Source organism: Macaca mulatta, chromosome 10 (genome assembly GCF_049350105.2).
Source record: "Macaca mulatta isolate MMU2019108-1 chromosome 10, T2T-MMU8v2.0, whole genome shotgun sequence".
Lineage (NCBI taxonomy): Eukaryota > Metazoa > Chordata > Mammalia > Primates > Cercopithecidae > Macaca > Macaca mulatta.
The window spans coordinates 97,335,224-97,363,116 of NC_133415.1; the positions used below are offsets into that span (position 1 = coordinate 97,335,224).

General features: G+C 42.9%; 1 protein-coding gene and 1 long non-coding RNA gene across 2 annotated transcripts; one reads left to right on the forward strand and one right to left on the reverse strand.

Moving 5' to 3' along the window:
• Nucleotides 1-27: 27 nt before the first annotated feature.
• SERINC3 (serine incorporator 3) lies at nt 28-23,598 on the reverse strand. Its single transcript, NM_001260972.1, is given in 10 exon segments — nt 28-1,222; nt 1,858-2,085; nt 4,920-5,100; nt 5,924-6,014; nt 7,948-8,117; nt 11,395-11,532; nt 13,085-13,164; nt 14,590-14,783; nt 15,656-15,817; nt 23,434-23,598. Coding segments are annotated over 10 exon segments (1,422 nt in total). The 5' UTR covers nt 23,473-23,598; the 3' UTR covers nt 28-1,083.
• LOC114670484 (uncharacterized) lies at nt 23,047-26,169 on the forward strand. Its single transcript, XR_003720132.2, has 2 exons — nt 23,047-23,525; nt 24,769-26,169. It is a non-coding gene; the product is annotated as an uncharacterized LOC114670484 (long non-coding RNA).
• The last annotated feature ends 1,724 nt before the right edge of the window (nt 26,170-27,893 follow it).

The following is a 27,893-nucleotide window of genomic DNA, read 5'->3' on the forward strand; positions in this document are numbered from 1 at the left end:
TTCTACCTTTTTGCATACCACCTCTCATGAAAATGTTTCTTGACAATGCCTTCCCTGTTTCTCATCTACCAAGTGTCTCACCTAGAGAAGATATTTAGGACAACTTTTGAATAAATTCAAGACTTTGCTCACTAGCCAGACAGTAATTTTCAGAAGGAATAGGAGCATCCAGACTAGAAGCCTGATAAAACCTGGCTATCCAGAAAATAAAGAATGGCTGCGAACTCATAAAAGTTGTTGAAAGAAAGGGCATTAAAATCTTAAAACTCTTTTTTAACCAAATACCTTCGTAGTGCAAATATAATTAATTCACATGCATTTTACTTTTACATACTCATAACAAGATAATTACACAAACTAAAGCTGCAGTGTTTTCCCAAGTGAATCTTCATTTTAACCAAACTCACAAAGCATTTATTGAAATTAATACATCTGGCAAAGCACCAGACTTGAATCAAGCAGTATCAATACTACAGTGTACAAAAAGTAAATTAAAAAACTCAAGATGTAGAAGCAGTAGCCATTCTTCTTGGGAATCAGCAACCATTCTTCTAGGGAAGGGACCCACATACACAATCCTTCCCCAAGAACTTTGATGCTACCCCTCTGAAGAGTTTAAGCACAAAACAGAGTGCTTGTATCATATAAGTAAGGACTTTCATAGAGGAAAACTGTAATATAAATGCATTTTTTTTTTTTTGCTTTTAAAGGATACTGCAATATAAATATATTAAGCATGGCCTCAAATATCCAACATTTTCCTATCTTACATTTTAAACCAAAGTTGAAAGAACCTACAGGCTTTATAAAGAACTCTCTTCACAGCACAGCTGTAGTTCACTTTAAACAAAAAATGTTCCCTTTGTGCTATATCCTTAAAAGTAAACAAAATATACAGATAAATGAGAAGTTTAGATTCTGCATCAAGCATTATTCAATCTCACCTTCTGATATAAACCTGGATACAGTCAAACTTGCAAAGCATTCGCTTAATATTTTAGTTGAAGCAAACGTAAAAGGTACATGAGTTTTCGGTGAAGGAGACCTTTGTGAGTTTCAGTGGTGTCCTTGGCACTCAGAAGTTCAGCTGAAGTCCCGACTGGTGAGGACAAGTGGAGCCACAAGGGTCCAGACGTAAAGCAGGAGGCAGACCCAGCTGGAGCTGATCTTGACCCACACAGCTGGCCACTTGCTGGTCATGCTCTGAAACTTTGCATCAGGGCTAAGAAAACAAGAGAGAGTCAGGTAGAAGAGACCGGTCTACCTGACTTCTGTCAGCCTTCTGCAGCCCCCAGCCAAGGCCAAGAAATTCTCCAGTGAAACTTGGCTGGCACTACCCCCCAGTAGAGTTGTAGAGGGACCAGAGGAAGCTGCTATTTTTAGTTGTTATGACCAAGAACTAAAGAACTCATTGACTCTGTCTTTCAAATGACTTTTCCTCTTGCCAGCATGAAAGACTATCAGGGCAAAGTTCTTTTAGATGTTCCTAGTTATTTGCAAAAGTCTAGATTGAGATAGCCTCCCTGAAACTTTTCTTTGTTAGTACATTATTACTTTAACCAGAATGCTCTGACATGGCCATCTCTATACACAGAAAATTAGTGAACAAAGATGGGTCAGATTGCTTTATGTCATGATTTTCTCTCAATTAACTCAACTCTGTAAGAGCTCCCAGCGATTTGCACTGCAAAGAATTCCAATGGGTTTTAAATGCTAGAGAGGATAAAGTCAAGAGTATTTAACCCAACTTCATAATATGAGTAAGAGCAAGGGTTCTGAGATCAGGACAATGGATGAGATTTTATAGGCCATCCAAGGGTTTTATGATCTTCCGTCTGTTTTGTCTGTGTCTCCTACCTGTACCAGCTGGTCAGGGTCATCATGATGTACAAGGAAGCCAAGCAGAGCATGAGGTGGAATAAGGAGTAGCTATACTGCACTCCCTCTTTCTCGTTGTCCACAGCCCGTCGAGGCTGTCCATCTTCTTCATCACTGGCACCATTGGTAGTTGTATCACCAAGGATGACGCTGTCACTCCCTGACAGGGTCAGCTTGTCTACTTGGCTATTAGTGGAAGTGCGGATGCTGGAAAGTGATCCCAAGGAAGACAAATCAGAAAGGGGCCATGACAATGAACTGCTGCCACTGGCCTGTATACAAGACACTTACTGCTGAGCTGTTCCTACTTTGGAGACTGAAAGCTTTCTGAAGATCCTGCTTAAAGTTCTGAACTGCCGCCTGTCATCATAAGATTAATGGCACTGTCATCAGTTACTACTTGTTATGATGGCTTAATTGCTTAGGAGTTTCATAAAACACACTATGCTCTCAGTGTCTGTTTCCGTGACTTCACAAGTGCTGCTTCTATGATTGGAATGTACCATGCGCCAACCTCCTTCCAGCTAACTTACTCATCCTTCACTTCTCTGACTTGCTGTCATGTCCTCTGGAAGGCCTTCCCTGACATCACCCCTCACTAGCTACGTTATACAAGACACTCCTCCGACTTCCCACAGCTTCCTAGGCTTCCTTCTGTCACTGCACTTATCACTCCTGTCCTCCTTGCTATTCAAAGAATGCCTTAACAATGACCTTAGTCTATGTATTTCCAGCACTACAGATGTTCACTAAAAGTTTGTTAAATGACTGAATAAAAATGAAAATACAAATAAAAGACAAAAATTACATGATCGTTTCAATAGACACAGAAAAAACATCTGACAAAATCCAATACCTTTCCATGATAAAAACAGCCAAAGTAGAACTGCCTCAAGCTGACAAAAGGAATAAAGGAAAAACCCAGAGCTAACATCATACTTAACAGTGAAAGACTAAAAACTTTTCCCCTGAGGTCAGGAACAAGACAAGGATCCTACTCTCACCATTTCTATCCAACAATGTAGTAAAGTTCTAGCCAGAGCAAGAAAAAGAGATAAACGGTATCCAGATTAGAAAAGAAGTAAAACTATCTCTATCTGTAGATTACCTCATCTTGTATATAGGAAATCCTATGGAATACATACACATGCGAACTATTAGAACCAATAAATAAGTTCACCGAAGTTGCAGGATACAAGATCAATATATAGAAATTAGGACTGGGTGTGGAGGCTCACGCCTGTAATCCCAACTACTTGAAAGGCTGAGGTGGGAGGATCGCTACGCTAGAGGACAGAAGCTCAAGACTGGCCAGTGCAACACAGCAAGACAGTTTCTGAAAAGATTAAAAATTAGCTGGGCATGATGGTGTGTGCCCGTCACACACCTGAGCCTACTCAGGAGGCTGAGGTGGGAGGATCACTTGAAACCAGGAGCTTGAGGCTGTAGTGAGCTATGATCACACCACTGCATTTCAGCCTGGGTGATAGAGCAAGACTTCTCTTTAAACACACACACACACACACACACACAAATCAATTGTATTTCTTTCTTTTTGAGATGAGGGCTCACTCTGTCACCCAGGTGGACTGCAGTAGTGCAATCACGGCTCACTGCAGCCTTGACCTCCTGGGCTCAGTTGGTCCTCCCATCTCACCTCCCAAGTAGCTGGGACTACAGATTGCACCACCACACCTGGCAAATTTTTATAGAGATGGGGTCTTACTATCTTGCTCTGGCTGGTCTCAAACTCCTGGACTCAAGCGATCCTCCCACCTCAGCCTCCTAACGTGCTGGGAATATAGGCATGAGCCACCGTGCCTGGTCACCAATCATATCTCTATACACTAGCAATAAACAACCCAAAAGTTAAGCTAAGAAAACATATATTCATTTATAATACCATCAAAAAGAATAAAATGCTTGGAATTTAGCATAAAATGCTTAAAAACAAAATAAATTTAAGATTTGTATACTAATAACTAACTATAAACCACTGAAAGAAATTAAAAACCTAAATAAATGATTTAAGTAAAGAAGACTTTAGTAAGTTATCTTCATGGTCACAGACTGGAAGCCTTAATATTGCTGAGATGACAGTACTCCCCATAAAAATCCCAACTACATTTTTTTTGCAGAAATCGACAAGCTGATCCTGAAATTCACATGGGAATGCAAAGGATCCATAACTGCCAAAACAATTTTGAAAAAGAACAAATTTGGAGGACTCATACTTCCTAATTTCAAAACTTACTACAGGCTGGGCATGGTGGCTCACACCTGTAATCCCAGCAATTTGGGAGGCCGAGGCAGGAGGATCACCTGAGGTCAGGAGTTCAAGACCAGCCTAGCCAACATGGTGAAACCCTATCTCTACTAAAAATACAAAAATTAACCAGGCATAGTGGCAGGTGCCTGTAATCCCAGGTACTCGGGAGCCTGAGGCAGAAGAATCGCTTGAACCCAGGTGGTGGAGATTGCAATGAGCTGAGATCGTGCCACTGTACTCTAGCCTAGGTGACAGAGCAAGACACTGTCTCAAAAAAAAAAAAAAAAGGCCGGGCGCGGTGGCTCAAGCCTGTAATCCCAGCACTTTGGGAGGCCGAGACAGGTGGATCACGAGGTCAGGAGATCGAGACCATCCTGGCTAACACGGTGAAACCCCGTCTCTACTAAGAAATACAAAAAACTAGCCGGGCGAGGTGGCGGGCGCCTGTAGTCCCAGCTACTTGGGAGGCTGAGGCCGGAGAATGGCGTGAACCCGGGAGGCGGAGCTTGCAGTGAGCTGAGATCCGGCCACTGCACTCCAGCCTGGGCTACAGAGTGAGACTCCGTCTCAAAAAAAAAAAAAAAAAAAAAAAAAAAAATATATATATATATGTATGTGTGTACACAGCTCTGTAACTGACGCAAGTAAAGAATTTTTCATTAAAGGGAGTAAAGTTTTTTAATTTCTTATGCTGCTTTATGAAAGCAAAACAGTTTCTTCACTTTATTATCAACCTCCATGAAAATCTTGTTCTAACTACCTTTTAACTTACCTAGAATACAAAAGGCAGAGAACAAAGACAAACAGTCCAATAAAATTATCTGAATCCAGTAAAGACCCACTCTTTGATAGTGGAGTAGGGGTAGGGACCACAGCAGTTGAATTTCCAGGAGCCAGTGTTGGTGCAGTTATGCGTGTAATAAAGCTCATCAGGCTGGGGTTGCAGGAACGATCTGAAAATGAGAAAAATTTTATTATCCTTGGTTACAGCTCATCTTGTTTCAAGATAGGACTTGGGGAGTTCCTTACATATCATTCAGTCACGATGTGAAACATGGGAATGCTTTACTTAAAAAATCTGAAACTTAGCAGTCAGTAACACATTTGGTCACAATCAATGACTTAGAATTAGGAAACAAAGAAAAGAACAACAAATCTGTCAAATTCCATAAACATCATTATTGATTTTATTGGTTTTGTAGTTTGACTGACAAATCTTTTTAATTCTTTAAAAGAGTGCCAAGGTTTTAAGCACAGAAGTTTATCTCTATTTTGGTTTCTACATAGTTACTTAAGAACAAAAAATAAGTTATCATTGGTGGACGGGGGTTCTGCATTTATCGTTTTCCTTTAAAAGAAGCCCATAGAATATCCTCCTGAGAAACAATCCTACAATAACTACAAAATGAGATTTCCCACAGCTGTTTTTTCTAGAGCCCGTGACATCAAACTACAATTCAGTCAAAACAAAGGGCCAAAACAAGGCTGCCCTTGACCAGAGCTCTTAACTAGTTTGACTCAGCCTACGTTAGGTAAAGCCTAGACCATCTGAAGGACTCTAACCCTTTAGGCTGTCAGTTATAAATAGCTATGAATATATGTGGGGACTAAAACGTGAAAGGCAAATACCTACAAACCTACAGTGAACACTGTACGTTTAAGTTTTGTTTGCTTGTTTCACATTTGCTCTAGCTCTAGTTTTTATACCACCTCTGTAAGGGCTGATTTCCTACTTTCTTTTTATCAAAAAAAAATGTGTTATTGACGTTCCCTTACCAGGTTCATTGGACATGGCTGACCAGGTGAGGTACATAGTGTAGAGGGTGATGAGGGAGGACTGCAAGAGGCCGGAGCGAGGCTGGTGTTCCTATGGAATCAAAAGGAAAACAGTGGCAGAGGGACTGCCAAGGGCTGACTTTCCAAAATGCAGTACACTTCTCTGGGATTCATTCAACTATCAGTAACTGAGAACTTTCGGATTCTTCCTGAGAGTTGAAAGGTGACAAGTAACCTTTCAGTTCAGTTAGCTCGCAAAAGAACCCAGAAAGACGAAGCAAGTACTACTGGTTCTCAAGGCATTTCATGATCCTAGAAATTCCTGTTCATCACAGAAGGCCTTTGATTTTCTACTCCCTTGGTATAGTGAAAAGATTGAAGATCAGCTTTGCAACTAATTGGTAGCTGTGTAACACCTATCACTTGAGACTTGTTTTCTCACTTTTAAAAGGAAAGGTGATGTCTAGATAGAATTTTCATATTTCATATCTGTAACTCCATGAATTTTTTTAAACTTTTTTTTTTTTCCCGAGATGGAGTCTTGCTCTTGTCACTCAGGCTGGAGTGCAGTGGTACAATCTCAGCTCACTGCAACTTCCTCCCGGGTTCAAGCTTTTCCTTGCCTCAGCCTCCTGAGTAGCTGGGATTACAGGTGCCCACCACCACGCCTGGCTAATTTTTGTACTTTTAGTACAGAAGGTGTTTCATCATGTTGGCCAGGCTGGTCTCGAACTCCTGACCTCAGATGATCTGCCCACCTCGGCCTCCCAAAGTGCTGGAATTACAGGCATAAGCCATGGCGCCCAGTCGGAGTTTCGCTCTTGTTGCCCAGGCTGGAGCGCAATGGCGCAATCTCAGCTCACTGCAACTTCTGCCTCCAAGGTTCAGGCTATTCTCCTGCCCCTCAGCCTCCCAAGTAGTCTGGATTATAGGCATGCACCCCCATGCCAGGCTAATTTTGTATTTTTAGTAGAGATGACGTTTCACCATGTTGGTCAGGCTGATCTCAAACTCCTGACCTCGAAAGTGATCCACCCGCCTTGGCCTTCCAGAGTGCTGGGATTACAAGAGTTAAGCCACCACACGCAGCCTAAACTCTGGTATTTAAAACTCAAGAGCATGAGTTTTATTTTGAAATATTAAAATTAATTATTTTTCACAGTTTAATTCCCCTAAAATATCTTAGCTAATGACTCATAAGAATCATTTTCAGCCGCGTGCGGTGGCTCACGCCTATAATTCCAGCACTTTGGGAGGCTGAGATGGGTGGATCACCTGAGGTCACAAGTTCGAGACCAGCCTGGCCAACATGGTAAAACCCCGTTTCAACTAAAAACACAAAAATTAGCCAGGCATGGTAGCAGGCGCCTATAATCCCAGCTACTCGTGGGGCCGAGGCAGGAGAATCACTTGAACCCGGGAGGTGGAGGTTGCAATGAGCCAAGATTGCACCATCGCACTCCAGCCTAGGGGACAAGAGTGAGACTTCATCTCAAAAAACAACAAAAAACGAAGACTCATTCCTGGCCAGGCGTGGTGGTTCATGCCTGTAATCCCAGCATCATGGGAGGCCGAGGCAGGTGGATCACGAGGTCAATAGTTTAGCCTGGCCAAGATGGTGAAACCCTATCTCTACTAAAAATACAAAAATTGGCCAGGCGTGGTGGTGGACGCCTGTAATCCCAGCTACTCAGGAGTCTGAGGCAGAGAACTGCTTGAACCCAGGAAGCAGAGGTTGCAGTGAGCCGAGATCATGCCACTGCACTCCAGCCTGGGCAACAGAGTGAGACTCCGTCCCAAAAAAAAAAAAAAAATTTTTTTTAATGATTGTGAAATTCATTTAAATTATGATATAGGCATGAAATAGTATACTGTTTACTTAAGTTATAATTATGAAGATTTTATAATATGGAAAAATGTTCAAGTGGATAAACTTAGACATAAATTCATAAGAAAGGGTACCTAGATTTTAAGCTTAGAATTAAAAACCTTTCACAGGAGGAAGTAGTAGTAAACAATCATACCTGAATTTTTGGGTGGATCGATATAATAGAAGCCACAACGCAAAGGATCAGGTTAATACTGATGAAGAACTTGTTTTCTGTGCAGCCATCCGGTTTGGTGTAGTATGTATAGAGCAGCCCGACACAGATGATTGACAGGATATAAAAGGCGCTTGTGAAAGACAGTAAAGCTGGAGAAAAGGAAACCAGTATGAATGATTCAACTGTAATAAACTAATAATGAAGGCGAATTTTCTTCCACTCCATATAAAAATGAGGAGACATTATTTCACTTTTCTGTGGTAAATTACAGTAAAATTACAAAGGCCTCAAGGTTAAAGTATCAAGATTGTATTCAATTGACTTGATGTTAAATTCCAAAATCCACCAAGCAACTGAATTCACTTCCTGAATTACCTAATTTGATTTCATGGGTTGATTACCAGACATTTGATCACTCCAGCTAGAGTGAACTGCTACCTGTATATTAATTAATGTGTATTGTGAGCTTTTCTTGGGAACCTAAATGATCCCTACACCCTCAAAATGACCCAGTTCACAGCAAGCTCCATGCCAGGATGGTGTTAGAGGAAAACAGAATAGACACACAGGTATTTTTTTATGACAGTTTTTTCCTCTATAGTCACTGGCTATCTAAACCTATTTCCCATCACGAACAATAAGACTACATCCCTGAACTGGAAAAGTGGCTCATTTGCTATTTTTTAATATCTAAAGTAATGGGTCCTTTCAATTCACACTGATAATCAACAATCAGCTGTGTTGGCTGAGCATGGTGGCTCACGCCTGCAATCCCAGCACTTTGGGAGGCTGAGGTGGGTGGATTGCTTGAACCTGAGTTCCAGACCAGCCCTGGCAACATGACAAAATCCTGTCTCTACAAAAAATACAAAAATCAGCCAGGCCTAGTGGCATGAGGCTGTAGCCCCAGCTACTTGGGAAGCTAAGGTAGGGGGATTGCTTGAGCCCAGGACATAGAGGATGCAGTGAGTCGAGGTGGTGCCACTGCACTCCAGCTTCGACAACAGAACAAAACCCCATCTCAAACAACAAACAATTAGCTGTGTAGTTCTGAAAATTAGAAAACATGAAACAGCACATACAGTACACTCAGACCAACTGCAAGAATCATGAGCTCAGTTAACTCGTATTCAAGTCAAAGCCCAGATGTAAGACAACTAGTTTCTACTTATCCCAATGAATTTTGCATGTCTAAAATTAAATGATGTACATTAAGTTATTAGCACACTTCTTAATGTTTTCCCATCTGAATATACAAGATTTTCTACACTTGTTATTATAAAGTATGACCAATTTGCAACTCATTAAATTCTTCTAGAGTTGTATGATCCAAAATGAATTAAAGAAAATAACAGCTGGGCATGGTGGCTCACGCTTGTAATCCTAACACTTTGGGAGGGCAAGACAGGTGGATCAATTGAGTCCAGGAGTTCCGGGGCAACATGGCAAAACCTTGTCTCTACAAAAAACACAAAAATTAGCTGGTCGTGGTGGTGTGGGCATGGTAGTGTGGGTATGGTGGTGTGCACCTGTAGTCCCAGCTACCTGGGAGGCTGAGATGGAGGACTGCTTGAGCCAGGAAGGCAGAGGTTGCAGTAAGCCATGATTGTGCCACTGTACTCCCAGCCTGAGTCACAGGGTGAGAGACCCAATCAAAAAAAAAAAAAAGAAAGAAAGAAAGAACAAAGAAAAGAAAAGAGAGAGAGAGAGAGAGAAAAGAAAAGAAAAGAAAAAAATAGATAAAAATAAAATTGTCATTACAAACAATTTAAATGACCAACACTAGGGTAAAGGTTAAATGAATTACGTATACTCTGCTATGGAATGCCATGGAATTGTATGGAATGGAATACCATGCAGCTTACAGTAAACTCCATGCCAGGAGCTTGAATGCAGGTTAAATGAGTAAGACATACCTACACTCGCTGGTAAGGAAGGATATTCATCATGTAGGAAATGAAAAGAGCCAAGTCATGGAACAATATACAATACAATCCTGTTTACATTTAAATACAAAAGCGAGGTGAATGCATAAATACATAAAGGTTCACAAGAGTGGCTACATCTGGAAAGGAAAATGGGTTGCAGATAGGTAAAGATTTGCATGTTTTAGTCTTTTTTTTTTTCTTTTTTTTTGAGATGGAGTCTCGCTCTGTCGCCCAGGCTGGAGTGCAGTGGCCGGATCTCAGCTCACTGCAAGCTCCGCCTCCCAGGTTTACGCCATTCTCCTGCCTCAGCCTCCTGAGTAGCTGGGACTACAGGCGCTTGCCACCTTGCCCGGCTAGTTTTTTGTATTTTTTAGTAGAGACAGGGTTTCACCGTGTTAGCCAGGATGGTCTCGATCTCCTGACCTCGTGATCCGCCCATCTCGGCCTCCCAAAGTGCTGGGATTACAGGTTTGAGCCACCGCGCCCAGCCATGTTTTAGTCTTTATAAAGTTATAAAGTGCTATAATTTGTCTTTATGGTAAACATAGTATTTAAAAAAATATGTAAATATTTTTAAAAATCAAATCAAATGAAAATAAAACTGGGCAATTCGACAGTATGTACTGAAAGCATTTAAAAATATTCATACACTTTGACTCTTCTATTTCTGGGAATTTGTCCTAAGGAAATAATCAGAAATGTGTGCAAATGTGTATCACAAGGTAGTTAGCACTCTACCAGAGCCAAAATACATTCGCAACCTACTGTTAAATCCTACTCAGTCTAGAAATTTTAAGTGCCCCTTTTCCACCAGAAAGTTTTTCATAGCAAGTGTGGGGTCCCTTTCTGAATAAGGCCATAAGGACTACTCACTCCTATCCGCCTAAAGTAGGTGGGCAGCTGTCCCATATGTTGAACCCATCTGAGTTTCCTCTCCATGGAAACAAGGTTATCAAAACCAGAACTAAAGTCACTAAATATAACTGTTTTTCCTTATCTAAACACAAGGAATTACATTATGACTCTCAAAATAAATAAATTGGGAAAACCCAACGATTTATATTATCTGTGCTACTTTCTTCCAGTGATGCATATAATTCAGAGCCAAATTCAGGAAATTATAGATTTTTTCCCTTTTATGTAATTTTATTATTATTTTGAGACAGGGTCTTGCTCTGTCACCCAGGCTGGAGTACAGCAGTGTGATGACAGCTTACCGCAGCTCTGAACCCCTGGGCTCGAGATTCTCCTGCCTTAGCCTTCTGAGTAGCTAGGACTATAGGTGTATGCCACCATGCCTGGCAATTTTTTTTTCTAATGTAAAGATGGAGTCTCAATATGCTGCCTAGGCTGGTCTTGAACTCCTGGATTCAAGCCATTCTCCTACCTTGGACTCTGTCGCTGAGGACTATAGCTGCTGGGACTATAATCATGATTTTTATTGTACACCCTGCTTAATGTAGCAGTATGGCTAACATAGGTGAGTAGAGATACCTACCGGCATACCACAACCTTGGGTTTCCTTCTTCCATTCGATTTACCCATGATTCATTCCAAGAATGAGCAAAGTCTACCAACAGCACCAGCTGAATGAGGATGAAGAGGGCGGCCCCTATCATGCCAGCAACAAACCAGACTACAAGAACCAAGAGAACAAGTTATTCTCTACCATAGAGTAACATTTCAGAAAATCCAACATTCTGAAAGGATTTCAATTAAAACAAGAGAGAGGTCGTAGACATTCTTTTTTTTTTTTTTTTTTGAGACGGAGTCTCGCTCTGTCGCCCAGGCTGGAGTGCAGTGGCCCGATCTCGGCTCACTGCAAGCTCCGCCTCCTGGGTTCACGCCATTCTCCTGCCTCAGCCTCCCGAGTAGCTGGGACTACAGGCGCCCACAACCGCGCCCGGCTAATTTTTTGTATTTTTAGTAGAGACGGGGTTTCACTGTGGTCTCGATCTCCTGACCTTGTGATCCGCCCGCCTCGGCCTCCCAAAGTGCTGGGATTACAGGCGTGAGCCACCGCGCCCGGCAGACATTCTGTCTCTAGCAGTACAGCAAGATTCCAAACTCAAAGGATTCTTAAAAGCATTCTACTGGTTTTCAGACCTTTTAAAATACGTTTTAGCTTGTGCCAAGGGGAGCCTGGGACCTGAGTTCCAAATGATACTATAAGTCTTTTCTTTTAGAGGTGGGAAAATCATAGTAGAAATCTAAAGATGTCACCTGATGCATGCTAAGGAAGTAGGTTAAGACAGATACGGGAGCACAAGAGTTCTAAGTCCTTATTTTGACAGGCTCTCTGATTAGCTTTGTATTGCATCAAGTGAGAACACAAACTATTAAGATATTGCCAAAAGATTAACATACGGTTCCAGAAAACCTGAGAGGTGCAGTGAATGCCTCCTGACTTCAAAACCACATATTAATGAGTAGCAGCCAGGCATGGTGGCTGACACCTGTAATCCTAGCACTTCGGGAGGCTGAGGCAAGTGGATCACGAGGTCAGGAGTTCAAGACCAGCCTGGCCAAGATGGTGAAATCCCGTCTCTACCTAAAATACAAAAACTAGCTGGGCGTGGTGGCAGTGGGCGCCTGTAACCCCAGCTACTTGGGAGACTAAGGCAGAGAACTGCTTGAATCCAGGAGGCGGAGGATGCAGTGAGCTGAGATCATGCAACTGCACTCCAGCCTGAGAGACAAGAGAGATGCAGATACTAAGTCCTATTAATTGGATGCCATCTCATTTAATTGTCAGTTCTGCAAAAACAGTAATTAAAATGTAGGTTTCTTTCTTTTTTTTTTTTTCTTTTTTTTTGAGACAGAGTCTTGATCTTCACCCAGGCTGGAGTGCAGTAGCACGATATTGGCACACTGCAACCTCTGCCTCCCAGGTTCAAGCAATTTTGCTTCCTCAGCCTCCTGAGTACCTGGAATTACGGGTGTGCACCACCATGCCTGGCTAATTTTTGTATTTTCAGTAGAGACAGGGCTTCACCATATTGGCCAGGTTGGTCTCAAACTCCTGACCTCAGGTGATCCGCCCACCTTGGCCTCCCAAAGTGCTGAGCTTACAGGCATGAGCCACTGTGCCCGGCCTAAAATGTAGCTTTGCCTAAAATGTAGCTTTAACTCAATCATCTATAAAGTTTATATAGTTTAAAATTAACCCCCTCAAAGGTGAACTCTACCTGAGCTGAAATAGCCCCCAGGGATGTAGAAAGATCCAACCATGATTCCAATAAGGGCAGCAATTTTGAAGAACCAAAACCTATTAAAATATAAAAATGCATTTATGAAATGCTAAACTTTTTCACTATTATACTGAGAAAAATTCATTTCTGAAATGCAAAAATAATAGCTTAACAGCTTTTCCCCCCAACATGATTGTCTATTTTCTTCATTTGACTACTCATTTAATAGGCTAATTTATTTAATATTTCACACAATTAAAGGACAACATTAGCATAGAGGACAAATCACTCACATTTATTACCAGAGAAAACTGAAAATTTAGAGTCGCCCTACTTTTACCACTTAAAGGTAGGCATTTTTCTATCATTCTGGGAGTTCTAAAATAACAGTGTTAGGTACACACAGAGCCATTAACTGTAAGGTCTGAATGAAAAGTAATCACAAATCCTCTGCTTACAATACAGGGCACAGATACCTTGCCCACAATGACACAGCTCATCACTGGCACCTGCTTTTCAGTTCATGATCTTTAGTGACTGCCTTGTATGGCAGAGTGGAAAGAACAAGGCTTTGGAGCTAGACAGATCTAAGTTTCAATCTTAGCTCCAACCTCCAACTGGTTAACAGGTCTCAGGCAATTTACTAACCCCTCTGCAATTCAGTCACTGCATCTGTAAAAAGGGGATTATAATACATATTAAGTTTACAAAACGCCATTCAGTCTTTTGAGAATTAGAAATATGGCTGGGCACGGTGGCTCACGCCTGTAAGCCCAGCACTTCAGGAGGCAAAGGCGGGCGGATCACCTGAGGTCTGGAGTTCTAGACCAGCCTGGCCAACACGGTGAAACCCCATCTCTACTAAAAATACAAAAATTAGCCAGGTATGGTGGCAGGTGCCTATAATCCCAGCTACTAGGGAGGCTGAGGCAGGAGAATCAGTTGAACCCGGGAGGGGAAGGTTGCAGTGAGCCGAGATCTCCAGCCTGGGTGACAAGAGTGAAACTCCATGTCCAAAAACAAAAACAAAACAACAAAAAAAAAAGGGAGACAATTGGAAACATAGGTAAAAGGTGGTCAGGAGTCAGAAGCAATAGAATATGTAAATCAGTAGCACATATATATTCACTGACTTCTTGTACACTGTTTAACTTTATCGGGTACCTGTTTATCTTTAAACAACGGAAAAAAGAAAGTGTGTGTCTATGTAGTATCTAGCATAGTGCTTCAACTATTTAACAGGTGTTCAACAAAAATCTAAGAACATGAAGCAAAGGAATTTAAGAGAAGAAAATAAAAAGACAAGACTCCCTATCCCCTCCATGTTACAGCAATCTAACTGAAAATGACATTAAAAAATTTCACATGCATAATAGACCAGAAATATATCTGAGTCACTCATTTACATATTCCATTGATTCCATCAGAATGGCAATATTAACTGCTGAAGGGAAGGAAGAGCCACACCATAATGTAACCAGTTAATCATAAATCTAACATACCCATTGTGTACTGCTGCTCGGGGATCTTTACTTGTTTTTACTTTCAACATGAGCAGAGAAAAGACAAAGAAAAAGATGGCCATTGCAAAGCTGATCCGATACACAGCTTTATAACCAACCAGCACATCACAATCTTTATCTGCATTTATATCAGCCTCATGGATTTTAAATCCCCCTTCACAAAATCCAGGAATCTGGAAAAAAGCAATTTCAGTGTTATCAGAATATTTATATTTAGACAGAGACTCTACCCCACCGCAGGAAAGACTGGATTTAGAAAATTAACTACTTCAACAACTGCGAGACTGACTATGGAATTTTTCTCTGTCTTCCAATGCATTTACAATCTTGTTACCAAACAGTATAAATAACTTGTATTTTAAAAATATAAATGCTCGTTCGGCTGGGCAAAGTGGCTCACGCCTGTAATCCCAGTACTTTGGGAGGCTGAGGTGGTTGGATCATGAGGTCAGGAGTTCAAGACCACCCCTGGCCAGCATGGTGAAACCCCGTTTCTACTAAAAATACAAAAAATTAGCTAGGCATGGTAGTGCATGCCTATAATCCCAGCTACTTGGGAGGCTGAGGCAAGAGAATTGCTTGAACCCGGGAAGTGGAGGTTGCAGTGAGCCAAGATCCTATTGCTGCACTCCAGCCTGGGCAACAGAGTGAGACTTTGTTTCACAAAAATATGCTCTCTCTTCTTTGTTCTTTTAGGCTGAAGAGGCTGTGTGCCACTTTCCCGTGAGATTTTCCAGCTACCACTGAGTCCTTCCAGAGGTGAAGAACTAGTCCAGTTTAGATGCTTCAACCTTTAACACATAAGGATTTGGAGGCACTCTTTTAATGTTTTCTCTCAGTTGCTCGACTGGAGCCTAAAGATGTTCATTCTGTATTTCCGGAAAAGGACTAACGTCCTCATATTTCTGTGTTCTGACCATACCCTGTATAAGTAAAAAATCTCCAAATTACAATGAACTTGATTAACAATGAAGAATTAAACTAGAATTTTGCAAAACATAAAAATAAAAATAACCAATACATTAAGGGCATTGTTACTTCTTACCTTCTTCAGGTACGTTTCCATCTCTTTTCTCTGCATGATATAGGATACAACAGTGCTCAGTAGGAGAATGAAAGCATAAATGAGGCGAGTCAACGTGGAATTCTTACTGTTAGGACAGCAACTACACAGCAAACATGAGGCACCGCTGCAGAGGCATGGAACCTGGAATGAGCACACCATGGTCACCTGAGAGCGCGTTCAGTAGACTCCTTTATGACACAGACGTCACAGAAGAGAAAGCGAGGCAAATCAGGCCTTACAGTTTTAACTGAGAGAATCATGGCTGGGAGGAAGTGGTTAAAAGTACGGGCTCTGGGCCGGGTGCGGTGGCTAACGCCTGTAATCCCAGCACTTTGGGAGGCCGAGGCGGGCGGATCACGAGGTCAGGAGATTGAGACCACCCTGGCTAACATGGTGAAACCCCGTCTCTACTAAAAAAGACAAAAAAATTAGCTGGGTGTGGTGGCGGGCACCTGTAGTCTCAGCTACTGGGGCGGCTGAGGCAGGAGAATGGCGTGAACCCGGGAGGCGGAGCTTGCAGTGAGCCGAGATTCCACCACTGCACTCCAGCCTGGGCAACAAGAGTGAGACTCCGTCTCAAAAAATTAAAAAAATAAAAAAGTATGGACTCTGGAGTAAATATTATTTCTACCACTTTTTATCCCAGCAAGTTACGTACTCTAACCCCATTTCACCATCTGTAAAACGAACTCAATGATAGAATTTTCCTCCCTCAGACTGCTGTATTAAATAAGCACCTCAACACTACCTGAAACATATTAACAGCTCAATAAATGTTAATTAAATTCTGAGAGCAGAATTGTGCCACTGCATTCCAGCCTGGGCGACAGACTGAGACTCCGTCTCAAAAAAAAGAGTAACCTAGATCTTTAGTCTGCTAAAATCTGTTAATGACCACACTACATGAAAGAAGATATAATTTTATTTCTTTTTTTTTTGAGACAGGGTCACACTCTGTCACCCAGGCCGGAGTGCAGTAACACCATTTCAGCTCACTGCAACCTCACCCTCCTGGGTTCAAGCAATTCTCCTACTTCAGCCTCTCCAGTAGCTGGGATTACAGGGATTACAGACACGTGCCACCATGCCTGGCTAATTTTTTTTTTTTTTTTTTTTGAGATGGAGTCTAGCTCTGTCGTCCAGGCTGGAGTGCAGTGGCCGGATCTCAGCTCACTGCAAGCTCCACCTCCTGGGTTTACGCCATTCTCCTGCCTCAGCCTCCCGCGCATCTGGGACTACAGGCGCCCGCCACCTCGCCCGGCTAGTTTTTTATGTATTTTTTAGTAGATACGGGGTTTCACTGTGTTAGCCAGGATGGTCTCGATCTCCTGACCTCGTGATCCGCCCGTCTCGGCCTCCCAAAGTGCTGGGATTACAGGCTTGAGCCACCGCGCCCGGCTGCCTGGCTAATTTTTATGTAGCGACGGGGTTTCACCATGTTGGCCAGGCTGGTCTCAAACTCCTGACCTCAAGTGATCCGCCCGCCTCGGCCTCCCAAAGTGCTGGGATTACAGGCGTGAGCCACTGCAGCCAGGATTTGTTTTGTTTTAAAGACACAAGGTGTCACTCTGTTGCCCAACCTAGAGCACAGTTGTGTGATCATAGCTCACTGCAGCATCAAACTCCTGGGCTCAAGCAATCCTCTGGCCTCAGCCTCCTGAGTACAAGCAAGCACCACCATGCCCAGCTAAGAGAGGATATAATTTGAGTCACTACGCTTGATTAGGAAACTGCCTGAAAAAAAACATTGCTCTGAGGGGTGACATTATCAAGTCATATTACAAGGACAGGCTAATTCAGAATTAGCAGATGTAAACAATGGATAACTCTGGCCTTAAAATATGGTCCCAGGAATAATCTTCATTTTTTATAGATGGTATCTTGTGTGCACTTTATGATAATTTTGTGTGGTCTGCAGCAAGGTGCTAACATTCATTCTAAAAAAGTTCAGTTTTCTCATCTGTAAAAACGAGCATAATACCACCTACTCGAACATGGTTACTGAGTAAACAATGAGATGGTGTCAGGAATATGAAGCACCTAGTATAATGCCTGACATATATATCAGGCTCAATATATCATGGTAGCCATTATTATTTGTAATTGCAATAGCAATGGGAAATTGACCAGCCAGTCTGTCTCCATCCAATTCTTAACTACAGTATAGGCCAAACACTGCAGAGGCATGTCCTCCACAAATTCTTATGTTGAAGTCCTAATCCCCAATACCTCAGAATGTATCCTTACTTGGTCATTGCAGATGTAGTAAGTTAAGATGAGGTTATACGGAGTAGAGTGAGCAGCTAATCCAATATGACTGTGTCCTTCTAAAAAGGGGAAAATGGGACAAAGACTGCCAGCAAACCAAAAAAAAAAAAAAAAAAAAAAAAAAAAAAACTAGGGGAGAGGCATAATACAGATTCTCTCTCACCAGCCTTAGAAGTAACCAACCCTGCTGACACCTTCATCCCAGACTTCCAGCCTCTAGAATTCAGAGATAAGAAATCACCGGGTTTAAGCCACCCAGTCTGTGGTACTTTGTTATGAAGCCCTGGCAAACTAATAAACTTAACTTACCTATAGTTGTCTTAAGAATGTAAGTATCTCGAAGGGGAGACTATCTTTACAATGTTACATCCTTTGTAGCTTTACATAGCAGGTACTCAGTAAATATCTGTGCGACAAATCTGTCCTACTATATGTTATGTCATGTTCCCATTTCAGTAAATGACAACTCTATTCTTCCTGTTGCTTGGGCCCAAAGCCTGGAGTCATCCTGAATGCCTTCCCCTTTCCCAAAATCCTCATCCAATTTGTCAGTACATCAGCTCTATCCTTAAAATATATCCAGAATCTGACCATTTTCACAGTACCCTTAGCTATCACCTTTGTCCAAGCCACAACTATTATCTCTCATCTGGATTAAGTTCAAAAGCTCCCATCTCACAGCTGTAGGGATCCATTCAGAAGCTCTGAGTTGGCCGGTACAGTGGCTCACGCCTGTAATCCTAGCACTTTGGGAAGCCAAGGCAGGCAGATCACCTGAGGTCAAGAGTTCAAGACCTGCCAGGCCAACACAGTGAAATCCCATCTCTACTAAAAATGCAAAATATTAACCTAACGTGGTGACACATGCCTGTAATCCCAGCTACTAGGGAGGCTGAGGCAGGAGAATCACTTGAACCTGGTAAGCAGAGGTTGCAGTGAGCCAAGATGGCGCCACTGCACTCCAGTCTGGGCAAGAGTGAGACTCAGTCTCAAAAAAAAAAAAAAAAAAAAAAAAAAAAAAAAAAAAAAGCTCTGAGTTGTTATAAAGATTATTTTAAGCTGAAGGCATCTGAGCTTCAACAGATGCAGGAAAAAGAAAAAAAAAAAAGCCTTCTGGGAGCTTCTCTTGTCTGACTAAAAGCAGCAACTTCTGGGAAATGAGGCTGCCATAAAGTCCCTCTCCAGAGAAGTTCTAAGGCCATGAAGAAGCTCGAAAGACCTGCCATACCTGCATAAACAAGTACTACCACAAACTTTTTTTTTGAGACGGAGTCTTGCTCTGTCACCCAGGCTGGAGTGCAGTGGCCGGATCTCAGCTCATTGCAAGCTCCGCCTCCCGGGTTCAAGCCATTCTCCTGCCTCAGCCTCCCAAGTAGCTGGGATTACAGGCGCCCGTCACCTCGCCCGGCTAGTTTTTTTGTATTTTTTAGAGATGGGGTTTCACCGTGTTAGCCAGGATGGTCTCGATCTCCTGACCTCGTGATCCACCCGTCTCGGCCTCCCAAAGTGCTGGGATTACAGGGTTGAGCCACCGCGCCCGGCCAACCACAAACTTTCTTATTTCCTATTCTCCTAAAAACAAACTTGTCTTTCCTAAGGAAACCTATTTGCTCTTCTCATAGAAGCCTTTCTCCCAGCTTCCTTTTTCCTACTAAATTAGAAAGTCTTGGCCAGATGCACTGGCTCACACCTGTAATCCCAGCACTTTAGGAAGCTGAGGCGGGCAGATCACCTGAGGTCGGGAGTTCAAGACCAGCCTGACCAACATGGAGAAACCTCATCTCTACTAAAAATACAAAATTAGCTGGGTGTGGTGGCACATGCCTGTAATCCCAGTTACTTGGGAGGCTAAGGCAGGAGAATCGCTTGAACCTGGGAGGTAGAGACTGCAGTGAGCTGAGATCCTACCATTGCACTCCAGCCTGGGCAACAAGAGTGAAACTTGGTCTCAAAAAGGAAAAAAAAAAAAAAAAGAAAGCCTCAAGTTCTAACCACCCCCTTTGAGTTACTATTACTGAGCACTCCTGTGTGAACATGTCTTGCATGCATAAACTCTTGTTCCTCTAAATAATCTGTTTTGTCAGTTAAATTCACAAGCCCTAGAAACAGAACCCAAAAGGTTGGAGGAAGATTTTTCCCTGCCTACACTGCTTTACCCTTACTTTTCTACCATTTATTCTCCACACAACAACGATAATCCACCTTGTCAAAACACAGGCCCAGATCATATCACTCCTTTTTTCAAACTCTGTAATAGATTCCCATATAACTTAAGAGCAAAAGCCAAAGTCCTTAAAAACCTACAAGACCATATAACGGGTATCAACATGATTTTGCTCTCTACCTTTCTGATTTCACTCTCTATTATTATTTTCCCTTACTCATTCCACTCTCTGGTATATAGAACTCCTTACTGTTTCTACTGAATAAAAGGGATTAATGAAATATAAAGGCACCATATAGATAGAAATGCCTGGATGGCATCAGTTCAAATCTTAGCTTTCAATCAAAGCGAAAATGCATTTCAAGTTATCATGATAGAAAAAAATGTTTCAAATTAACAATTCACTCCTTAACTAATGACTTTCGTAACTATATTTTTAAAGAATGTATGTTGTAAATAATGATTTTGAACCACTAGCAGATTGTAAAAATCAACTCACCAGGATTTTTTTTTTTTTTTTTGAGATGGAGTCTCGCTCTGTTACCAGGCTGGAGTGCAATGGTGTGATCTCAGCTCATTCTCCTCCCCGGTTCAAGCGATTCTCCTGCCTCTGCCTCCTGAGTAACGGGGACTACAGGCGCGCACCACCATGCGCCCAGCTAATTTTTGTATTTTTAGTAGAGACAGGGTTTCAGCATGTTGGCCATGATGGTCTCGATCTCTTGACCTTGTGATCCACCCGCCTCGGCCTCCCAAAGTGCTGGGATTACAGGCATGAGCCACCACTCCCGGCCTTCAACTCACCAGGATTTTCTAATGTGATAGAAGATAAAAGGGAAATTGTACAGTAGATGGTATAGGATTATTTCATAAACCTTTGTCTCCATATAGGTGCATCAGATCAATTATGTACAATCTTTCTTTAGGTCAAGGTCAGAAAAATTAGAAAACCACTGCTCTCAAGAAAGCCCTTAAAAGTGAAACACTCTTTTGATTTAGGACCAACAACTCTAAAATACATTCTGTTCCTAAGAAATAGTGGAATGAAGCCAGGCATAGTGCCACACACCTGTAGTTCCAGCTACTGGGGAGGCTGAGGTGGGAGATCACTTGAATCCAGGAGTTCAAGGCTGCAATGAGCTATGACTGAGCCACAGCACGCCAGCCTGGGTGACAGAGCAAAACTGTCCCCCTCCAAAAAAAAAAAAAAAAAAGTAGAAAGAGCTGAAACAGAATCCCTGGTGTAATACTGTGAAATATAAGTACGTTTGGTTCCCATTTCCTGGCATACAATTTCTAAAATCCTTGGAATAACCAGTGTCTTTTTGTATGCTAATGAGATGACTGGTGACTGGCAGTCCCTAGGTAAGCTTCATGATGGGGGAGGGTCATAGGAGGAGGTTGGGATTTTTCAGTCTCACCCCTGAACCTCCAAGGAGGAGAGGCTGAAGGTTAGGCCAGTCACCAAAAGCCAATGATTCAATGAATGCTGACTACATAATGAAGACTGCATAAAAGCCCAAAAGGACAAAGTTCAGAAGAACTTTTGGCTGGGCATGGTGGCTCACACCCCAGGAGTTCGAGACCAGCCTGGCCAAAGTAGTGAAATCCCGTCTCTACCAAAAATACAAAAATTAGCTGGGCGTGGTGGCCCACACCTATAATCCCCGCTACTTGAAAGGCTGAGACATGAGAATCGCTTGAACCCAGGAGGCAGAGGTTGAAGAGAGCCAAGATGGTGCCACTGCCCCAGACAGAGCATGGAAGCTCCAGACCCCTTCCCCTATACCTTGTCTTACATATCACTTCATCTGTATCTTTAAAAATCTATTAATAGTAGCCATAAAAAAGAAGAAAATCATGTCCTTTGCAGTAACAAAGATGCAGCTGGAGGCCACTACCCCAAGTGAATTAATACAGAAACAGAAAACCAAATACAGCATATTCTTGCTTACAAGTGGGACCTAACACTGGGAACACAGACACAAAGATGGCAACAATAAACACTAGAGATTCCACGAGTGGGGAAGGCGGGGAGGGGCAGGGGTTGAAAAACTACCTATTGGATACTGTGTTCACGGCTTGGGCAATGGAATCATTAGAAGCCCAAACCTCAGGATAAGGCAATATACCCCTGTAACAAAACTGCGTATGTACCCTCTGAATCTAAAATTAAAAATATATAAATACACAAAATAAAATAGTTTTATAACAAACCAGTAAACATGTTGCCTTGAGTTTTGTGACCACATTATTCAAAGCCAAGGAGGGAGGTCATAGAAACTCTGATTTATAGGTGGCCGGTCAGAAGCACAGGTAAAACAACCTGAGGCTTGCCATTGACACAGAAAGTGGGCACAGTCTTGTGAGACTGAGCCCTCAACTTGTGTGATTTGATGCTATCTCCAAGTAGAGAGCTTCGGAATTGACTTGTAGGGCATCCCCTGCAGAGCGACTGTTTGCCTGATGTTTGGGAGAAAATCCCCACACACCACGTATCTGGTGTCAAAAGTGTGTTGAGTGCAGCAGGAGAAAACTGAATGTGCTTTTTCTACACACTTGGTCAATTACATCAGCTGGAGAATGAGGAATCAAGGAATCACGCTACTCTGAAGAGGGTAAATGAGGGAACTCAGCATATTCTTTTATAGGCCCCAAAATTTTCTCTTTAAAATGTTTACAGTTTACTAGGTGATTAAACCCATTTACTCACTTCACTGTCACAAACGTTCTCGAAGAGAGGAATGCTGGGGTGATTATCCTCGGATAAATGACTTATAGCAGTCCCAAAATATTCAGGCCCTGGTTTCCAATTTTGAGTAACAATCTAAGGCCTTCTTTCCCTTGCACCAGAACTGCAGACAAGCCTCCGCTAAAATCCCAGCTTTGCCACATACTCTGCAGTTTTGGCAAATCCCGTGATAGGGGATAAAAATGTTACTTGAGCCACCCAGAATTAAAAGATGGCACCTTAAGAGGTGCTTCGGGAGGAACCGGAGCTCCCGCGCTGGGAGCTCTCATTCCTTGGTCCCACTCCAGCTCCGGAGGAATCCGCAGTCAGGAAGCCTCGCAGGGCGGAGCCACCGAATTGTAAACAATGGCGGCCGACCTCCTCCGTTTCCCGAGGAACCCAGAGGGCGAGACCCCTGATCCCGACCTAAGGGTATCGCGGATTTGGATTGGGTCTGGGGCCCCGGACACCCTGTGTAGCCCAGGGCCTCCTGACATCCCGAGGGCCTCTGGAGCCAAGGCCCGTGCAGGTCTGGGTTTGAGGCCTTTCCCCAGAAACCGCAGGTCCGGCGAGGACTCGGGACCCCGAACTCACCCAGCTGGCGAGGGAGAAGACACCCAGGACAGCCCCCATGGTGACGCCAGTGATGGAGGTGGCAGGTCCTGAGGCTGCTTTCTAATGCGGTGGTAAGTGCCAGCTGAGGCGTCTCCCCAGAAACGCGACGGTTCCTCAAGCCGGAAACTTGGCCCTCCACCGGCGCACGGATGCGTCACGGCGTGGCCCCGCCCACCGTCCACGACCGAAGCGGCCGAGCCGGGGGGGGGGGGGGGGTTTGGGGGGCCTGTCATTGGCTGAGGGTGCGCCTGTCATTGGCTGAGGGGGAAGGCGGGGCTAAACCATCCTGGGATTGCAGGAACTGGGAAGGTGTCATTCCTTATATCATTTGTATTCATTGTGCAAAGATCTGGAGGTTACAGAAGTGTACAGAGAGGCACGGTATCTACGCTCAGAATTTATTCTCTAGTTAAGAGATCTGACACCATGCCCCAATGTAATGAATACGATGAAGCAGTATGGGGGAATAGGCTTTCAATAAAGGTGTATTTAGTGCCTACTATTGTAAGGGAAAGTAATTTAGTTGGGCAGTAGTCTTGGAAGACTTCTCTGAAAGATTTATTTTTTAATCTGCGAACCAAAGGATGAGTCCAAATTAACCAAGAAACGATGGGAATCGTTTCCTAAAATGTGGGATGCACCCCATTTGAGAAAAATGAAAGGCTCTAAGGGTGCATGAACAGAACATTAAGCGATATTAAACAGCAGAATGAGAACGTCCCATTTCAAACCAATAGGCTAGTTGTTTGAGGCCAGTATGGTATTTAACATTTTTCTAATGTTTATCTCCCTTTTTAACACAGTAAGGGCTTCATTTTCCAAATCTCTCAAACAGGCAACCATGCCTGCAGTTTAAAAATATTGTTTTGTTTTGAGGTGTGTGTTTGCAATAACCTTTTCATTTCTACCAAGCAATGCTGATTTCTCATTTAACCAGTGATGTAAATATTCCTTTCAAAACACATTTCAAAACACATTTGAGAGTTCACTTAAAGAAGAAAATGAAAACATTATTTACTTACATATATAATAGTTTAGTTGGAATGTGGCAAACGATGATGTCTGGACAATGAGATGTCACTCTTCTCCTGTGGTGTGTTAATCTTCCCTGATTGATAAAACTCGCTGGAAGGGGATTTGTAATTGAATTCCTTCTGGATTATCAGCCTTTAGTCTGATAAGGGAAATTCATGAAAAGCCCTTCTGTCCATGAGCAGTTCTCATGGACAGAGCAATCATCATACCAGTGTGGCATATTTGGGGATGTTATTTCCTGGATTCCTTGAAAATGTATTCCAAATTCATCTTTTACAGAAATGGAAGGAGGCTCACAGTGTGCCCAAGGCCATGAAAAGTGTTGATGAAAGAAGAAAGAAAACTACTCACATTTAGTAATTCCTACCTCTCCTTTCCCAGATCCCTGTCCTCACCGCACATACACAAATACCAGTTCAAGTCAGGTTGCTTCAGGACCACTGCACTTTCCAGGGAGCCCTTAACATTCTTGCTTCTTTCTGTCTGAGTATTGTTGGTCTGGACTTAAGAGAGCTAAGACTGTGATAAATTTTATAGATCAAATTCTACCAGAAACATACCTGTAGTCAAAAAGAATTAGGTTTATTTAGCTTGTTCAGAAAGGGAGAACACATATCAAAGAAAACATAGGGTGTCTTGGTAAGAGGTAACTGGGGATAACTTATTTTAGGATTTGGGTTTATGCTGGGTAACTAAATCCAAGGAGAGTTTAAGGAAGTGGAGAACAGTTTTGGATTGGACACAGTCAAGGAGTAGAGGCAATTCAGTGATTAGTTATCTTACATATTTTTATCCGGGAGGTAGAAGGATTAAAACAAGGCTAGATTTGTTCTTGGAAAAGAAGCAAAACCCACTCATATTAGTCAGAATTGGAAGATGTTGAGTCCTATTTGTGGTACCAGAGTGGCTTTGTCTGTGTCTTGCTCCAACTACATGGTGGTCTTGTCTGATCTTTGTTCATATTCTGTGATCACTGTTTATGTTCCATTAGAAACATTAGGTCTAGCTGTCAGCTGAACAGTTTTTCACTTTCTAACCTGCAAACATTTGTCCTCCCAAATGTAGGATCCCACCCATCTCTTAGTGTTTCTGGCCCTAACTGGTTGAGTGTGTCACCTCTACTTGGCCAAAGGGAGGAGAGCAGATCTTCGCGATCATCTACTCCAATCTCCCACCTCAGGCAGGAACCCCTCAGCAACATCTCTTCTAGGGTAGGGGACTCACTGCCACCCAAGGCAGCTCCTCCCATCTTTACATATCCGTTGTCAAACCTGTCAGGCCTCTGAGCCCAAGCTAAGCCATCATATCCCCTGTGACCTGCACGTACACATCCAGATGGCAGGTTCCTGCCTTAACTGATGACATTCTACCACAAAAGAAGTGAAAATGGCCTGTTCCTGCCTTAACTGATGACATTCTACCACAAAAGAAGTGAAAATGGCCTGTTCCTGCCTTAACTGATGACATTACCTTGTGAAATTCCTTCTCCTGGCTCATCCTGGCTCAAAAGCACCTTGTGACCCTGCCCCTGCCCGCCAGAGAACAACCCTCTTTGTAATTTTCCTTTACCTAACCAAATCCTATAAAACGGCCCCACCCCTATCTCCCTTCGCTGACTCTCTTTTCGGACTCAGCCTGCCTGCACCCAAGTGAAATAAACAGCCTTGTTGCTCACACAAAGCCTGTTTGGTGGTCTCTTCACACGGACGCGAGTGAAAAAACCTAGGTTTCCCCTTTATGTTGTTGAAAAGATAACACATGTACTTGGTTATAAAATACTGCATAAATGAAGTGTCCTTCCCACCCTTTCCCCACCCTCATCTCCCAGATCTCCTTCCGGAGTTGCTACTGGAATATGCATATGCCAACATTGTAGCTATTACCCATCACTTCTTTTTACATGTGATGGCATTCTTTTTTTTTTTTTTTTTTTTGAGATGGAGTCTTACTCTGTGGCCCAGGCTGGAGTGCAGTGGCACAGTCTCGGCTCACTGCAACCTCCGCCTACTGAGTTCAAGTGATTGTTCTGCCTCAGCCTCCAGAGTAGCTAGGATTACAGGTGCCTGTCAGGCCTCTGAGCCCAAGCCAAGCCATCGCATCCCCTGTGACTTGCACGTATACGCCCAGATGGCCTGAAGTAACTGAAGAATCACAAAAGAAGTGCAAATAGCCTGCCTCGCCTTAACCGATGACATTCCACCACAAAAGAAGTGAAAATGGCCGGTCCTTGCCTTAAGCGATGATATTATCTTGTGAAATTCCTTTTCCTGGCTCATCCTGGCTCAAAAAGCTCCCCCACTGAACACCTTGTGACCCCCACTCCTGCCCGCCAGAGAACAACCCCCCTTTCACTGTAATTTTCCTTTACCTACTCAAATCCTATAAAACGGCCGCACCCTTATCTCCCTTTGCTGACTCTCTTTTCGGACTCAGCCCGCCTGCACCCAGGTGAAATAAACAGCCATGTTGCTCACACAAAGCCTGTTGGGTGGTCTCTTCACACGGATGCAAGTGAAAAAACCTGGGTTATTTTCCCCCCATATGTTGTTGAAAAGATAACACATGTACTTGGTTATAAAATACTGCATAAAGGGCACACTGTGAAAATGAAGTGTCCTTCCCATCCTTTCCCCACCCTCATCTCCCAGATCTCCTTCCGGAGTTCCTACTGGAATATGCATATGCCAACATTATAGCTATTACCCATCACTCCTTTTTACACGTGATGACATTCTTTTTTTTTTTTTTTTTTGAGACGGAGTCTTACTCTGTCGTCCAGGCTGGAGTGCCGTGGCACAGTATAGGCTCACTGCAACCTCAGCCTACTGAGTTCAAGTGATTGTTCTGCCTCAGCCTCCGGAGTAGCTAGGATTACAGGTGCCCACCACCACGCCTGGCTAAATTTTTTTTGTATTTACTTATAGTAGAGACAGGGTTTCACCACGTTGGCCATGTTCATCTTGAATTCCTGACCTCAGGTAATCCACTCGCCGCTTTTTTTTTTTCACTTAACTTATTCGTTCATTCAATAAATATTTACCAAGCTATTACTATGTGTCAGGCACTGTTGCCAGTGATGAGAAAATAGTAGAGAACAAAACAAAGTGCCTACCCTTAAAAGATCTTATGCTGTAGGGGAAAAAATCAAGCAACAAGCACACACGTATATAACAGACACTGAAAAAAGCTGTGAAAAAAGAAAGGAGAACACAGAGTTGGTGGAGGTCTATTTTCTTTTCTTTTTTAAATTTTAATTATTATTATTTTTTTGAGACAGGGTCTCACTCCGTCACCCAGGCTGGAGTGCAGCAGCATGATCTCACGTCACTGCAACCTCAGCCTCCTGGGTTGAAGCAATTGTTGTAATCAAGGGAGTTATAGGGAAACGCCACACTCTGAGACTA